This window comes from Rhinopithecus bieti, unplaced genomic scaffold (assembly GCF_001698545.2).
Source record: "Rhinopithecus bieti isolate Rb0 unplaced genomic scaffold, ASM169854v2 scaffold_37314, whole genome shotgun sequence".
Classification (NCBI taxonomy): Eukaryota; Metazoa; Chordata; class Mammalia; order Primates; family Cercopithecidae; genus Rhinopithecus; species Rhinopithecus bieti.
This window is the reverse complement of record NW_016816196.1, coordinates 1,547,230-1,565,240: the sequence shown is the minus strand read 5'-3', so window position 1 is coordinate 1,565,240 and position 18,011 is coordinate 1,547,230. Positions and strand designations below refer to the sequence as shown.

The following is an 18,011-nucleotide window of genomic DNA, read 5'->3' as shown; positions in this document are numbered from 1 at the left end:
TACATATAAAATGTCATCAAATAAAAACAAAATATCATGTCCTCCCCACACACCACCCTCAAAAAAACCAGAAAGCTCTTCAATATTCAAGTTAAACTTAAGACTGTTCATGATTCCAATTCAACAGCGTGGCTTAGAGCAGGGGTAAATTCCAATTTTATTACCAATGTTTTTAGACACCTTTCAGCAACAAGCCTAATGTTTCCTAACTTGGTTTGTGTAGTGCAGACTTTATTCTGAGAGGCCTCCTGCTGTACTTCAGTCTTCTTTAGGTGAATTTTATTCTTTATAAAAAGTATTTATTCTATAAATGACAACCTTCAAATAATCATTTTGAAACCATACTCACCATTGCCATTGACCTGTCAATAGCAGTCTCAGGTCCAAAACCAGACACTCCAATATCCATGTTAAGATCTGCCCCTGATCTGAAGGTCACCCCATTCCCATTTTCAGAGGGCTTAACAAGACTGCTTAAGCTGGAAAGAAGCAACCAAAATAGTGTCTTGTTATTTAAAACAACAACAACAACAACAGCAACAAAAACAACAAATACAACCTTTCGTAATAGTACCCTTTCCTCCACATTGCTAAATCTTCCTTAAATGTAATGCTCAATTCCCACTCTGAATTTACACTGTCAAATATGGTAGTAAGTTCCCTTAGCTACCTGGAAACGTTAAAGCACATTCCTGAACCATGAGATCTAAAAGAAAAAGAGTCCAGCACATAGAAGGATAAAGCCTGGGCCATCACACAGCTGCCTTTTCACTTCTCTCTGACCTGAACACCTACCAGTAGACACAACCATTTGGACTACAAAACACAGCTTGTCACTCAGGCTTTAGAGAAGCATTTGACTAAAGTTGTGATTTGAAGTGACTGCTTTACATCCTCACTACTTTTTGTTTCTGTGGAATAGGTGAACTGCGTATTGTGCTTTTTTAACTTAGAAAGAAAACTAAGTCCTTCCCATGGCTTCCTATGAATTACTTAGGCTTCAAACATCAACGTTCCCCATAATGAAACTGACCTTGGCAGCTTGGGCAGAGCAGGCAAAAGGGAGCCGGTTCTCCTATAGTGGAAGAATCCGCCAATTGCCAGAGCTCCAATTATGATGATCAAGAGGATTGTCAACAGCACAGCTACTGCGGCTATAGAAGAAGAGAGCAGAGAGCACATCAACACACGGGAGCCCGCAATCCTGGCAGAAACTGGGGACTAGAACCACTCCTTCAAAGACTGAGTTAAGTAGAAAAGCTGTGACAGCATTCAATGAAGGGGCTATGAGTAATTTCCAGGTTGCTCACATTCTTAAAACTTACTTGTTCCTGGAGAGATGCCTTTTGAAAACGCCATTTCACAATATTTTCCGGTGTAGCCGCTAGGACACCTGAAAGGAAAAACAAAATCATTCACTAGCTGTTATGTTCTTAGGCTTCTATTGTATTTTTCTGAGCACATCCTGAAGTAGAGAGAGCTTTGATTGCATAAATTACATGTTGAACAGACAATGTATCCTGCATGACTTTTGTTTATTCTGCCAAGAGAAGACAAGCAGAAAGAACAGTGCTCTGATTTTAGAAATTCACTTTTAATGGAGTAGCTGTGGCACCGATGGGGTGAGTCTGGTCACGAAAACCTGCTGGTGTCTAATCTATGCAATGCTTCCTTAGAGAGTACAAATGGAAACCATGGTTATGTTTTTTTCTTTTATATGCTTTCAGTAAATTCTTTTTAAAGACATCTATTTATCTTGCTCCATGTTAAGAGTTTACTCAACACAGTCTTCTTTCCAAATCTTCATCCCAGTCTTTCTGCTCATTATGAGTGCCTTGTGCTAAAGCAGCCCTGCAGACAGCTCTTCTCCCACAGCCCTGTTGTAATTAACAATACCAGGTGAGTAGGAAAATGCTGCTGCCATTTCTCTAACTCCTTGCTCCTCAAAGTGTGGTCCAAGACCCTGTGGCCTCACCCAAAGCTTGTTAGAAATGCAGAATCTGTGTGCATGACAATGGAGATCTTGAACCAGATCTCCACGGGATTCCTATGCACATTCTAGCTAAAGAAGCACTGCCTCAGTTCTCCGTGGACTCCCTCAAGGGAAGGCAAGCTGGTTAAAATGTAAGAATTAGTGAACTAGTGAGGTTCTTGTATTTGTTTTCCTGGCTACTTTAAGGTCTCAAATTTCCCCAGCAGAGGCAAGGTCTATAGCTGGGACCTCAACATTCAGACTTACTTGCATTTGGGGAGGTCAGTCTCATCAAAATAGCAATTTCCTCCGTGCATGCACCTGCATGGGGGGGGCAGGTTGATAGGCAGTTCGATGGCTGCAGGAAGGGAAAGCCATGCAAGTGTTAGTCAGCTGTATTCAGCAGAGTGCCCACACCATGCAATCCGGCCCGGGTTAGGGTTGGGAGGAGGGGCGGGCCAGCCAGCCAATTAGTCTCCCTGTCAAAGCTTACCTTCCCCCCCTAAGTCCAGTGAATTTCCTTAAGGTCTTGGAGAGTAACATACATTTAGTGGAAAGAAAGGAGGCAGTTTATAGAATTTTTCCCAAAAAACAATGGAGAGGTACTAGACTCTGGGGCACATATATTAATAGTTACAAGAACCTAGTGGTAAAATAATCTCTTAAAATGTTCACATTCTCATTTGAAGTTTTCAGAATTCTCCATGAACTCAGTTAAAACCAAGAGTTTAATGTAGGCCCACCTTGAAACTTCTACTAAAGGCACCAAAGCATCAGTAATTGATCAGTCAACAGGCAGTCACATAGCTACACATGAAGAGATATTTGATAGACAGCTAGCTAGAGAGCTCCTGAGTTTTCAAGTCCTCCCAAACTGCCCTTACTCCAGGTCCCTGCTCCCAGCTAGGCCCATACATACTCCCAGGATATGCCTGACGGGGTATTAGTGCTTCAGTGTCTTATATGTTGAAGGTGCTTAATAAGTATAGGTCACATGTGTATATTATTTAAAGAGTCTGGATACCCTCCTGGCTCAGTCCTTCAATCTGAGTCTCTACTTAATGTTCACTGTATCAGACAGGTCTTCCCTGAACACTATCTAAAGGAGAATCCCCACCCAATCCATCCTCATCCCTCTTCCCCTGCCTTCCTTTTCTCCATAGTACCACCTGACCTACTATATATTTATTGACTTCTCTATTTATTGTCCTCTTAGAATGTAAACTCAATACACACAGGGAGCTTGTCTGTTTTGTTCACTTCTGTTACCTCTAGCACTTAGAACAGTGCCTGAAACATAGCTGGCACTCAAGAAATCTCACTGGACTAATCGCTTAATTATTATACCAAACTGAAGCCCTATATGGAATGACTGCCATCATTCATGTGCTTACTTCAGTTAAAATTATTTAAAACAAGAATCTTGATGAAATCCGCTTGGCAAAAAGTTTAAATGGGAAAAGTAGTAGATGAGCTGACAACCAGGACCACGCTGCTCCTACAATGTGAAATTGCATTAAGTGGCAAAACAATCTATCCACGGTATAGAACAAATTTCATAAGCCTGAAATTGTCATTTTGTTCCAAATATTGCTCGAAATAATGGATTCCTATCAATATTTCCCCAGTAGTGTTGGGATGAGTGCAAGAGTAGGGGAAGAGGGGAGACAAGAAGCAGTTTTTTTGTCCCTGGATTCATTCCCTAAACCTGCCAACTTTTCAGCCTATTTGGAATGAATCAAACGGTGGTCCCTGGTCTAACTGCCTGCTCCCCCTGGTGGTAGAAGATGGTTAAGCGTTTTCCTTTCCCCATCAGCTAAAACTGGGGGAAGGCCCCAAGGATGTGAGCCATAAAATGGGCCACTAGTGAATTGCAGGATGACTTTTCACAGGTTTTCCAGCACCAGATGCTAGTTAGGGACACTAGTTGTTCCCGCCTGGCTTATTAACTCCTTAAAAGAGTCACTGAAAAAAGTCTTGCCAAGAATAGATCACCCACAGCATTTGGGACGAGAATTAAACCACAGCTTCCTCATGCTGGTCTTCATCTCTTTATAACATAAAGCACTTTTCAAAAGGTAGCCCTTTTTCAGTTGTCAAAACTGAACATGGTTCTCTACCCTGAGGAGCTCCAGTTAAGGTTGAGTGGATTCTGGGGCAACGGGAATCCAGCTTGAGGTAGAGGTCTTATAAAAAGTCACTCTTCAAAATGTTTTTACAAAACAACACAGCAATAGATTTAGGGGCACTGAATCTGTATTTCTACAGCTCTTAGCAAATAACTCTCAGCAGTCACTGGAACACGGTTCTGTTTGCCCCCTAAGTTCCACTCAGCTCTGTTCATACCTCCCACATCCCTTATTCCTCCTTCCAGCCATCCCCACTCTGCTGCAAGGACCCAGCATACAGGGATTCTTCAGACTCCTGCAGGCAGCAGAGGAGTGCTCCCAGGCCCCTGTGGCTGCTCCAGCAGTGCTCCTACCTGCATCACACTCAGTGGTACTCCCCTCTATAAAGCTGGAGCCTTGGGGACAGGCACAGCTGTATCCTCCAGGTCTCAGAAGGCAGAGGTGGCTGCAGATCTGTTTGCAAAGGTTGGGCACTGGAAAGCAGGTGAGAACAGCAGTTAGGTCCTGACAGAATGAATAACCTGACTACAGACATACCCAGCAACTGGAAGTAGCTCTGCCAGGTGACAGCAGAGTCTAGGCAGCATCCCAACACCTCTAGTCCACGTGTCAGTTGGCTACTCACCCTCATTTACACTATCATCTCTGCCACCACACTGCAGTGGGATAGTCCCTCTCTGGGCCCTCCGGATTTCTGTACCACTCACATTTTCTATTGGCATCACTTACCTTCTCTGCTGCCCTGAGAGGTTTGGAAGGTGAGTATCTGGTTCACTGACTAACCTGAAAATCTACTCAGTGCTAAACAACTTGAGATGGTTCCAAAGACCAGTGAGATCCACATATTATATCAAGATTTGTCACTACCCAAATCTGGATAGATCATAACAGATGGTCTATCCAAAGTATACTGGATGTGATTTCCACCCCAACCCTCCAAGGAGACTTTTCTTCTGGGTTTCAGTTACCTTAATTGCAAGAAAAGGGAATTTAGAGCAATGATTCCTCAGAATCATCTGGGAGCTATTCAAAACTATTGATGCCAGGCCGGGTGTGGTGGTTCCCACGCCTGTAATCCCACCACTTTGGGAGGCTGAGGTGGGCGGATCATGAGGTCAGGAGATCAAGACCATCCTGGCTAACATGGTGAAATTCCGTCTCTACTAAAAATACAAAAAACTAGCCGGGCGTGGTGGCGGGCGCCTGTAGTCCCAGCTGCTCGGGAGGCTAAGGCAGGAGAATGGCGTGAACCCGGGAGGTGGAGCTTGCAGTGAGCCGAGATCGCCACTGCACTCCAGCCTGGGCCATGGAGTGAGACTCCGTCTCAAAAAAAAAAAAAAAAAGAAAAGAAAAATTACTGATGCCCATTCACAGAGATTCAGATTTAAATTGGTCTGAGAGAGAGCTCAAGTATTACCATCAAAAGCTCCCCAGGTAAGTCTAGAATCTTATTATTTCTACCTTAGCATATATTATGATTTATCCAAGGGTTGCACTGGAGTGGATAATCTTTACATTCCTTTTCAGACTAACATTCTGTGATCCTGATTGTCCGTCATTCAAGATGTAACCATAGACAAAGCATAGCTATAAATTAATAAGACATTTTCCAAAAGCCTCCATCAATATCTGTCTCATTACCATTTTGTCAGCCCTCCAGAGTGGAGCTTTTCAAATGTGAATGTGCTACCAGTCACCTGGGGAATCTTGCTAAAATGCAGATTCTGATTCAGAAGGTCTGAGGTGGGCCTGAGAGACTGCATTTCTAGCCAGCTCCCATAGGATCCCAAGGTTCCTGGCCCATGACTCACACTCTGAGTAGCAAGGGACTAGAGCAGCGGTTCTCAAAATGTGGTCGCTGAACCAGCAGCATCAACGTCACAGGAGAACTTGTTAGAAATGCAAATCAAAACCACAATGAGATACCATCTCACACCAGTTAGAATGGCAATCATTAAGAAGTCAGGAAACAACAGGTGTTGGAGAGGATGTGGAGAAATAGGAACACTTTTACACTGTTGGTGGGATTGTAAACTAGTTCAACCATTATGGAAAACAGTATGGCAATTCCTCAAGGATCTAGAACTAGATGTACCATATGACCCAGCCATCCCACTACTGGGTATATACCCAAAGGATTATAAATTATTCTACTACAAAGACACATGCACACGTATGTTTATTGCGGCACTATTCACAATAGCAAAGACTTGGAATCAACCCAAATGTCCATCTGTGACAGACTGGATTAAGAAAATGTGGCACATATACACCATGGAATACTATGCAGCCATAAAAAAGGATGAGTTTGCGTCCTTTGTAGGGACATGGATGCAGCTGGAAACCATCATTCTTAGCAAACTATCACAAGAACAGAAAACCAAACACCGCATGTTCTCACTCATAGGTGGGAACTGAACAATGAGATCACTTGGACTCGGGAAGGGGAACATCACACACCGGGGCCTATCATGGGGAGGGGGAAGGGGGAAGGGATTGCATTGGGAGTTATACCTGATATAAATGACGAATTGATGGGTGCTGACGAGTTGATGGGTGCAGCACACCAACATGGCACAAGTATACATATGTAACAAACCTGCGCATTATGCACATGTACCCTAGAACTTAAAGTATAATAAAAAAAAATTAAAAATAAAAAAATAAAAAAGAAATGCAAATTCTTAGGCCACCTCAGGCATATTGCATCAGAAGTCCAACAGATGGGGCCCAAGAATCTATGTTTAACAAGTTCTCCAGATAATTCTGAGGCATGCTCAAATTTCAGAACTCTTGGTTCAAACAAGATGCTCTTCTAGCACAGCTGGGCTGGAGCTGTACTCCCCACTCCCACCCCCACTCCACCAGCACTTTCCAAAGGGGCCGCCCTTCCCTGAGCATCAGCTGGCTGAGATGCTTTTCCTTCAGGGGCAGCCTCCAGACTTTCCTCTGCCTTCTCCTCAGGGTCCAGAGGTGGTAGGGAGGGGAGATGGCCTTTCCAGGTGTACTGTGCCTTCCTCTCCTACCTTTAAAATGGCCAAGTGTGAAAGCTGCAAGGGCACTTCGGGTACAAAAGCTATTCTATTGGTAGGGTCTGGAGTTTTCTGGAGCATTTTGGAGACAGGTGGTACTACTTCCAAAACAAGGGAGCCATGACCTAGAAAAGGCATTTGCCACCCCTGTCATCTCATGGGAGTCTCAGCTCTGAGTTGCAAGTTTTCAAGGCTGATTAGGGTCTCAAAATATCAGCAGACTCAAGAAAACCCCGGACTCCACCCATGACTCACATGTGGGGACAGGAAGGGAGTGACTTGTCAAAGGCCACATATCCATAGCATTCAACCTGGGACTTTGGCATACTGAACACTGGGCCAATACAGCAAGATGCTGAGTTTTGGGTTGGATAGAATTGAACCTAAAAATTATTTCATTTCTGAGATTAAAACTCACCCATTTTTTATGTGACTTAGGCACACAAGTTACTAAATCTGTCTCAGCCTCAGTTTCTTTACTTGGGATGAGAATAAAATGTCTTTATAAGGTTTGGGAGGTCTTTATAAGGTAATTGAAGTAACAGATGTCTGAATTAACACTGAAGAGAGAATAGGCTATTTCCTTTCCTCACTTCCCTTTGCCTTTCATCTTGCTCCATACACTGCTGAAGGACGAATTAGCGCACAGGTAACCTGAGGAAGCAGGGCCCAGAACTAGGAAAGTGAGACAGAGAGGTGCAGGTAGGAAGGCACATGACTGGCCTAGCCTTGCAATGGGAAAGATAAGATTTTTGATGCCTATGAAACCCATTTTGTGACTTGTTAACCCAATTCACACTTAGCGGGGGACTGATGTCTGCTGGATTCTGTGGCCTAGAAGTACATATCCGTAACTCCAAACAATAATGAAGGCTAATAAATTTTTACTTATCTGCTGGTAGTTTGCATAATTTCATTTGACCTCCAATTTTATCTTTCTTTGGTTAAAATGGTTAAAACGCTCCTCTCCTCCAGCACACGTACATACACACACACCCCTTTCATGCACCAAGAGATTAGCCTGTTGTTATCTACTGCCATCTTCCAGCAATATAGCCATTATTTTGAAATAAGGTTTTCAAGTAATGAGAAGCATCTTGTACCAAAGTTGGTGATTACCTGACTTATTGTATCTGAGTTGATGAAAGATTCGAACTTGAGTAAGCCAAGGGTTCACTACCAGCGTTTTCTCTTTCTTTCCTTGCCCAAATTTATTTTGTTTCCATACTTCTCCCTTTTCCTTAGATATCCAGTATAACTGGTCTTCAAAGATGTCCAGGCTGTAAGGGTTCATTGCTGCTTACCCACAGGGGAAAAACAAAACAAAAGGTTACTGAAAAGAAAATACCCACTACACTCTACCACCACTTCTAGATGTGATGTCATTCTGTTTGAATTATTCCCTCATACAATGCCTTGAAGCTCTGGGAATATTCAGGCTGATTTTAGATACATGGGACTGTGAAAGCGTGCTGCACTAGGAGGTCAAGAAGATAGAAATTAAACCACATTGATGTATATACCACCCGACACCAATCATAGGGCCCTAGCTCACTATCAAGTGACTGATTTTGTTGCATTTTTGGAAAACAATTTACATGGCAAGATTTTATGTTTTCTTTTGAACCTAAGACATCTATCTGACCAAATAGAAAAAATGTGGTATGTGCTGGGTCATTGCAATTCTGCACAGTCTGAACAACAACAACAACAACAACAACAACAACAACAACAACAAAAAATGTTCCTCTCCTTCTAGATATTTACAGTTGTGCATACTGGGCAATCTAGTAAAGTGAAAATGAATGTGTCCAGAAGCGGTTAGATATGAATTAACATTGGTATACATGAAACCACCTCTACTGGGGCAACCTAACAGGAAACTCAGTTATTTCAATATCTTCTGCTGAGAAGCATTTTTTTTAAGTTGTATATAAAAGAAAAGGATTTAATTATTGCTAATGAACTCATCTGCATTTAATCCAGCAGGTGGGAGTTAGTGGGGGTGGAGGGGTGGTATCTAAAAAACTATATAAGCCGTTTCCTAAGAGCAGGGCTCCTTCTTGAAAAAACAGGCAAAGACATTAGAAATATATTAATTAGTAATTTAATATATTACATTCTAACTCATTTCTAACCTTCCTTTGCAATGACTCTCCTATCAGTTCCATCATATTTTATGGTTTCAATAACGTCTTCCTTGAAGTCACTCCAGTAGATTCGGTCATTGTTCAAATAATCGATAGAAAGGCCAGTTGGCCAACCAAGGTCCTCGAAAACCAGGATGTTGCGGTCCTCTCCATTCATCCAGGCAGACTCAATTTTAGGTTCCTTTCCCCAGTCAGTCCAGAACATAAGCCTGTAACAGAAGATTTCTTCATTGTAGCATCTCACCTGGTGGGACTTCTCCACTACGGCAGAGCACAGGGCATTACCTACAGGGAAACCAGCTGTTTGTCTCAGGGACCTGGGTGCTCAGTGACACCAGTTTTATATTTTACAGAACACGGGGAGCAAAAATAGCGGCACAAGAGCATGTGTGATTTATCCTTCTTGAAAACTGCAACTCCTTAATAGAAAATTGGCCAAAGGATGGATATTCAGACCCTTTAAAATGCATTATGAAAGCTGTTCACTCTTCAAGAAATATTATTGAAGGCCTACTGTGTGAGAGGCACTGTTCTGTGTTCGGGATCTATCAGAGAACAAAACATACAAAGATTTCTATCTTCATGTAGCTACTCTGTTGCCCAGGCTGGAATGCAGCGGCACAATCATGGCTCACCACACTCCTGGGCTCAAGCGCTCCACTCACCTCAGCCTCCTGAGTAGCTAGGACTACAGGCGTGTGCCACCATGTCTGGCTAGTTTTTTGTATTTTTAGTAGAGATGTGGTTTCACCAATGTTGCCCAGGCTGGTCTTCAACTCCTGGACTCAAGCAATCTGCCCGCCTCAGCCTCCCAAAGTGTTGGGATTACAGGAGTGATCCACTACACCCGGCAACTCTTTTTAAATGTGTATTTTGCATCCAATTAATAAGTAATTGTAGAGCAAGTGTGTATGTAAGCAAAGATGATTTGACATTGAAGAATTACCTAGACCAAGGATTACGTGATTTCAAATACCTGGAGAGGAACAGTTATGTAAGATGAATGAGGGAATGAGGAGAGATCCTGGTTGTAAATATCAAGTGATGGGGAGAGCAAGACCCTGTGTCAGTGCCCAGGAAGGCAGACCTACCCAGTGTAATCTGTTCCTCTGATTTCCAAAGCAACAAATACAGATTTTATTTCTTTTCTTAAATTTTAAATGTCAGCACTACATTAAAAAAAAAAATCTTAAAGCTCCGTGTTGTCCCAGCCAAATATGTTCTATGGGCCATATAGAACCAGCCGCGGCTTTTCAGTCTCTAGTCTAAACCAGTCATCAGGCACAGACCAAGTTTTAAATTCTACTGAGGAATGCATAGATTTTAGACAAACTGGGCTCTGGAAAAAATGCAGCCAGGGGCCTTTAAAGTCTCAACAGCTAGTAAATACCACCTTGTTTGGTTTTCATTCAAAAGGACACACATGTGAAAGAAGCTAGTCACAAAGAACCACATACTGCAGGATTCCATTTGTAGGAAATGTCCAGAATAGGCAAATCTATAGAGACAGAGAGCAGATGAGCAGTTACTGAGGGCAGTAAAATGGTGGCTCAGAGGAACAGGGTTTCTTTGTAGGGTGATGAGACTGCTTTAAAACTGATTGTGATGATGGATACACAACTCTGCATATACTAAAAGCCAGTGAATTGTACACTTTAAATGGGTAAGTTGTATCATACCATACATACCACATGTGAATTACATTTTAATAAAACTGTTTTTTCAAAGATAATAAGCCAGGCATGGTGCTGTGCAAGTAGAAGGCTGAGGCAGGGGACTGCTTGAGCCCAGGATTTTGAGGCTGCAGTGAGCTATGATCATGCCACTGCACTCCAGTCCGGGTGACAGAGCAAGACCCTGTTTATATAAATAAATTAATTAATTCAATTTAATTTAAAAGTATTAAATACTCAAAACTAAGAAAACAAAAGGTAGGGAATGGAATGGAAAAAACACACAAAAGATACACAGAATGATTTTTGTTTCCTCCATGACTTCGTTTATGCTATTCCCTGAGCTTCTGAACAACCGGCCTGGCTCCTTTGCCTATCTGTACCCAAGACATCTATCCAGATTCCATGTCAGTCCCACTTTCTCTAGGAAGTGGCCCTTCTCACTCTCACCCACACTGACCTCACATGTCACATACTTTATCACCGGTTATACTAGCAGTGGATCCCAACCTTCAACATTCAATTCAGTGCTACTTTCTCCATAGAGCTTCCCCGGACCCTTGTAAGGTAGGAGAACTATCACAGTGTTTTCCAGCAATTTCCGCATGACAATTCTCCCTTTCCATCTTATATTACAGTCAACAGTTGCTGACTAAAGGACCATGGTGTCATTTTACCCATCTATGTAAATAAGGGATAGAAACCTATGACTAATTTATAGGTCCTTTGTACGAATCAAATGAGTTTATATATGTAGGACACTTAGCAGAGTAGCTGACACACAGCAAGAATATAATAAACGTTGGCACTTTTCATTGCTGTCAGTGGCATTATCAGTAGTTGTCATCTTCATCGTCCTTTGGACCCACTGGCAGATCTGATACCACCACAGAAGCTGTAAGAAGCTTTAACATATCATATATGTTTATGCTTATAAAACTTATGGATAATGAACCTTTCAAATGGATCATGAAATGAGAAGGTTGTAGGTTGAGTCTGGAGGCCTTAGGCAGTGTGAAACCCTTTCTCACTCCTTTCTTACTTCCTATCCCTCCCAGGACTACACTGAGCCATTCTAGAGAGAAAGGAATTACAAGAGCCGGGCGCGGTGGCTCAAGCCTGTAATCCCAGCACTTTGGGAGGCCGAGACGGGCGGATCATGAGGTCAGGAGATTGAGAAAGGAATTACAAAGACAAAAATAAGAATTTCTGGCCGGGTGCAGTGGCTCACGCATGTAATTCCAGCACTTTGGGAGGCCGAGGCAGGTGGATCACCTGAGGTCAGGAGTTTGAGACCAGGCTGCCCAACATGGTGAAACCCTATCTCTACTGAAAATACAAAAATTAGCCAGGTGTGGTGGTGGGTGCCTATAATCCTAGCTGCCAGGAGGCTGAGGCAGGAGAATCACTTGAATCTGGGAGGCAGAGGTTGCAGTGAGCCAAGATCAGGCCACTGCACTCCACCCTGGGCAACAGAGCAAGACTCCATCTCCAAAAAAAAAAAAAAGAATTTCTATGAGGGATATCAGAGTATGATCATAATATCAGATAAATTTAAACATTAGTTACAGAGGAAAACATTGGAAACAGTCACATCATTCACACCATAGAACACACTGCATCTCTTTGCTCCTAAGATATTGTGTAGATAAGATATAAGCAGCAATGACTAATGTTGAGGATGAGTCCTCATTACAGGTTAATCTTATCAGTCAAGTATTTTTCATATTTCATTGCTGAGTTTCTGAGGGTATGATTTAACATATGAATATAACAGAATCAAAGTAGTAACAGCTCATAGTGTTCTACCTACAAATACTGGCATATCTACAAAGGGCTAGACTGGTCCTGCCCAAGTAGGAACATCATTTGGGGTTATTCAAAAAACTTTTTTAAAGTGTCACTATTCTGAAGCTAAATATGTATGTAATATGTAAATACCAAGTCCTTTCAGCTTAGTGATTATTCAAATAAATGTCTTGATATGTAGAGAAAAATAACGAAACTTGTTCTCATTTACACTGAGATGATTTACAGATAAACTGCAAATTGGAACATTTCTACAAATGGATAATACATATTTATACATGTGTCATTTTAAATATTTATATATTTTGGATATAAATGTTTAATTTTTTAATTAAACATGACCAAATCCCTAGCTGAATTTCAATGAATGAGTTACTTTAAAACATCTAAATGAAAGGAAAAACAATTCTGCTGAAACCTTCATTTAAAACAGTTAAATCCACAAAGAACTTTAGAGTTCAGCGCTCTGATTTGGCAAGGAATCCACGTAACCAGAAAGATTCTCAGATGTGTTCTCAAAGGAATTTCCCGATCAGAAATGGTTGGTCCTATGTGATCTCAAGGGCATGTTATAATTCTTGAAACAGTCATAAGACGCTCCTCCCAAAAACCTGAAGGACAATTTCAGTATAACTAGGAAAAAACATTATAAGAAACATGGAATATGATAAGAATCCAGGGAGAAATATCTAGAACACTGAAGACTTCTCCAAGTACTTACCCTAGTTTGGGATTCACAGCAATTGCAGCTGGTTGATCCAGGTCAGTGGAAATCAGCCACTTTCTGTACCTTCCATCAAGTTTAGCCACCTCAATGCGTTTATTCTTGACATCTGACCAGTAAATATGCCTGAATTCAGAGGCACAAAGTTAAACAACCGCAAAGCCTAGTGTAATCATTACTGGGTAAGAGGTGTGAAGATGAAAGCATTTCATTTGAAAGTTCTGGCTGGTGAGAGAGTTGCTCAGATACCTATCATCGGACCATAGTCTCCCTCTCTTGGGGAACTCCAGCCAAGGGGACATCTTTGGCAGGTTACACTTGGAAGAGTAAGGAATTGAGGGGACTCCTGCCCTCAACAGCCAAAGCACCTGAATCACGCAGGATCCACAGTGGAATTAACTCAATTCCAAAGACTAAACAGGAAAGTCAAATTTCCAATCTGTTTTAACTACAAGCCTGCTAAAAACACAAGATGTGGATTGTTCATCCGCAAGATAACTACCATAGACCCAGCAGTCAGACTGGCCTCTGACTGGCATTATTATGAGACATGGGCTTCTAGGTAGAAGTCATAAGGCACCGTGGGGCTGGTGCCTTAACTCTGACTGCCCATGAGTCTATTTCCTCCTCAGGAAAGAGCCCCATTAGAATCAATAGGAACCTGGTGTCAGCTCAAAGATGAGTGGAAACAGCCTTTCAAAATAACAAACTCAACAAGACTGTCCTGCCTTATTTCCACTTCTGAGGCTGCAGGTCTCAGTCTCTTACAAGCAGAAAAAGTTCCACCACTTTCTTGATTCTCTTATTCATTAAGGCTGAGAAAGAGGTAAAACTTCAAACAAGAAGACAGATCTGCCATTCCCTGGTTGGTTTTCAGAAAAGAGTGTTAATGTCTGGAGTTTTGAGTTCCTGACTCTAGCAACAGTTCTCTAAGGCCCTGTTTCTTGACCAAAATTGCCGAAATGAGTCTCCTGCTAGCCTGCAGGCACAGCAGGACCCAATTAACTTCTTCAAAGATGCTCAAGTCTTCCAGGAACACCAGCCACATTTTTTAAAAGGTGAAAAAGAATTTACACTGAAAATAACTCTCCATTCTCCAGGAGGCAAGTGACCCCTGAACCTTCCCCATCAAACATGTTTACGTTATTAGTTCATTTTCAAGGAATCATTATCCCACCAATGTAAGTCAGTGCAAACCTCTTCCCTGAAGAAGGAGCTTACTAACTTCTCCACATCCGTTTGTACCTCACACACCTACCTCATGATAACCCTACTTAAGGTTCTACTTAAAAACCATCCAAAATGTGTGACTCTGGTCCCTGGGCTACTAGGTCTAGAAGAACAGGAGAGACTGACACCTCTATTAACTCAATTCCAAAGACTAAACAGGAAAGTCAAATTTCCGATCTGTTTTAACTACAAGCCTGCTAAAAACACAAGATGTGGATTGTTCATCCCCAAGATAACTACCATAGAAAAAAAAGTTTCATCTCAACTGCTTTGCTGGGAGAATTGTGAGGCTGTCCCATTTCCTCACAAAATGAACAGTGTTGCCATACTGAAAGTTAATTTTGGAATCCAGAACTCTGTTGGCAAGAATGCTATCCTAGCTATATAGTGAATCTTGACCTGGGTGCTTTCCCAATTTTTTTCATGGCTCACAAAGAATACAGGATATGATAATGTCTCCATGACATGCTGGGATAAGTGGAGGCAGTTGCTGGGGCTTCAGCAAGCCCAACCATTGCCCAACTGCACCCACGGCTGAATGTACCCATATCCAGACCCAGCCTCACTCATGGGCCATGGCGAGCAGTAGAGAACTCTAACTAGGAAAACAGAACAGGTAAGGGGGGAATGTATGGCAAATTTACCTTCCAACCCAGTCCACTGCTATTCCATCTGGCTGCATTACATATTTCAGTTTCAGGTCAACTTCCTGCACAAGATTATTGTGGCCGGATTCAAAGTTGGGGATGTAGGCACGTTTGATAGCACCAAACCTAGAGCCCTCCCCTCGCACAGTGTAATACACAACACCTACAGAGGAAGACACACAGGTCAGTTTCATATCAAGAGCATCAAGTAATGGGAGAACTGTAGTCTAATCAAGTGAAACAGTGTTCATTTATTGACATCTCTATCTCCCTCCTCACTATTGTTATAATATGAATAATTAAATAACAACTGTATAATCAAACCTTAAAACCCATCAAACTTGAGCTATGAGCTACAAATGCTTCAACTGAGAACTTAGTGAGATTTAGTCATCTCTATTTAAAAGTGATTCATTTAAACGTATTTCAACAAAGTGCTTATTTACTCTTATTAGGATCAAGTTCTAGTTTCCAAAACAGAATGTATAGAGATAAACCAGGGCAGGCTGTTGAGAATTTGAAAGTATACTCAATATCAGAGGCAATAAAGAAGCCATGTCAACGAGAAGTCCTATTTTATGTACAGACAGAAGGATGGTGGACAGCAGGCATGTTAAAAGCATAGGAAGACTGTGACTGTAGAGGCATGCACTGGACACCCGCTGCTTTCCTAGGTATGCACCATTCTTGAAAAGTGCATTATATTGCATGAACATGTGTGAAAATACAACAATAATAAATCCTATGTTGACATAGTTATTAATAGTTTTCAAAGCCTTTCATCTCATTCAATCTTCAAAACAACTCTCAGAGGTAGACAGGCAGAACAAGATTACTACTTTGATTTTGTAGATAAAAAATTGAGATTCAGAGAATCGTTACAATTATTTAGGATCATAAAGCTAGTAGATAAGGGAGACTGGCATAAAAGATAAGTTTACAGGCATAGAAGACAAGTTTTCTGACTTCTACCCTACTGTCATCTCCCCCAACACCAGATAGAGCCATGAGAGATTCAACAATAAGCATTATTCATCTTTTTCCTTCATTCAACTAAATTTTTTGATTACCTACCACATAGAGTGCACTAGATGTTGGGTCAGATGCTAGGCATTTAGAGATAAGTTAGATTCAGTCTTTGTCCCCAGAAAGCAGATGTACAGAGGATAGAAAGATATTATGTGGTCAACTAGCTATATAACTTAGAGTAATATGTGCCATAAAATGACATAGGTTCATGGTGAGCAATCATAGAACTCTGCCAGGAGGAGTAATAGAAGTTGTCACAGAGGTGGTGACATTAAACTGGGTCTTTGAGGTCTGGGTAGAAATTTTCAAGGTGTACAGTGGTAGGAAGGAACAAGATCTGCAGTATCAAGGACAAGGAAATTTCAAAATACAAGGAGATGTGAGATGGTCCAGAAAGGATAAACCCCAGTGATGGGAAGAGTTTTGGAAAGAAATCAGGAAAGATTGACTGGGATTCAAGGCCACACTAAGTCATCAGGAGCATGCTGGGTTGGAAGAGTATCCTCTTCCACTAATGCAACAAAATTCACTCATTAAACAATAAACTCTTTAAAAGTCAACACCTTAAAATTCTATAAAGTCACTTAATATCAGTGAAAGATGCCAAAGTTTATACTCACTGAGGCCTATGTCCTCGGGATCCCAATCATAATCAACAGCTTGGATATATTCCTCATCTTGAAGATACTCTGAGAACCTCTCAGATGAGAGATTATATTTTCGAATTCGGACATTGTCAGGCAGTAGCAACAAAGGAGAGCTACCTATAAACAAACAAAGGGCTACTTTATCTGTTTGAATTATACCTTCCTTAAAGTATGATATAAAATGCACAGTATGTACCTGCCCCTTTTTTAAAGAACATGAGTTTCTATAGGAATCGGACTATCTCTGTTAATCAATAAAGTTGACTATCCAACTGGGTTGCAAAATCCATGAGTTGACATTCTCATCTCCACTTCAAGTGGAACACTAATATGTCTCTTAGGGACATTATCAGTTCTTTATTCTTTGTACCCAGTGGTAGTTTGGAACAAAGCTAGACTGAGAACCCTACGTAGAGTCCTCATTTTCACTGAATTGTTTTTATTTACTGACATCAAAACAGACAAGACTGCAGACATTCTATCTCACAGAAGAAACTTTTATAATCTTACTAAAACTTTACCAGAAAAGTCTCATTCCTTATGCTTTCCTGACAGATTTTATGATTCTTTTTAGCAGGTAATCAGCTCTATGACCCAATTTAGCTCCTAGTTAATGAAAAATAAACCTGACTTGTCCTTGATTTAATTTTTTTTAACCTAAAGCAGCTACTTAATGGTGACTCATCCCAAGATGCACTGTCTAGAATTTTTTAAGTTTAATTTACTTGCATAATGTCAACTGAATCCAATTTAAGTAACTTTTAGAAGTTCATTTTATGTATTTCCTCTATCTTGACATTATGTTTTACATGAATATTCCAATTTGTTTCAGTCATGTCCTTAGTTAAAAGATTTAAACATTTAAAAATTAGCTGCTGGCCGGGCGCGGTGGCTCAAGCCTGTAATCCCAGCACTTTGGGAGGTCGAGACGGGCGGATCACGAGGTCAGAAGATCGAGACCATCCTGGC

At 41.4% G+C, this 18,011-nt stretch overlaps 1 protein-coding gene across 2 annotated transcripts in view; it reads right to left on the bottom strand.

The window, feature by feature from the left end:
* Positions 1-18,011, bottom strand: part of LRP2 (LDL receptor related protein 2) — a 229,106-nt gene that overhangs the window by 8,039 nt on the left and 203,056 nt on the right. For both annotated transcript variants that reach the window (XM_017854503.1, XM_017854502.1), the window contains 10 exons: positions 17,016-17,159; positions 15,364-15,529; positions 13,487-13,615; positions 9,272-9,492; positions 8,253-8,429; positions 4,455-4,574; positions 2,240-2,330; positions 1,326-1,393; positions 1,034-1,154; positions 350-479 (listed from right to left, as the gene is read on the bottom strand). In XM_017854503.1, coding sequence (XP_017709992.1) covers positions 350-479; positions 1,034-1,154; positions 1,326-1,393; positions 2,240-2,330; positions 4,455-4,574; positions 8,253-8,429; positions 9,272-9,492; positions 13,487-13,615; positions 15,364-15,529; positions 17,016-17,159 — 1,367 coding nt within the window. The remainder of the gene's footprint in view (positions 1-349; positions 480-1,033; positions 1,155-1,325; positions 1,394-2,239; positions 2,331-4,454; positions 4,575-8,252; positions 8,430-9,271; positions 9,493-13,486; positions 13,616-15,363; positions 15,530-17,015; positions 17,160-18,011) is intronic.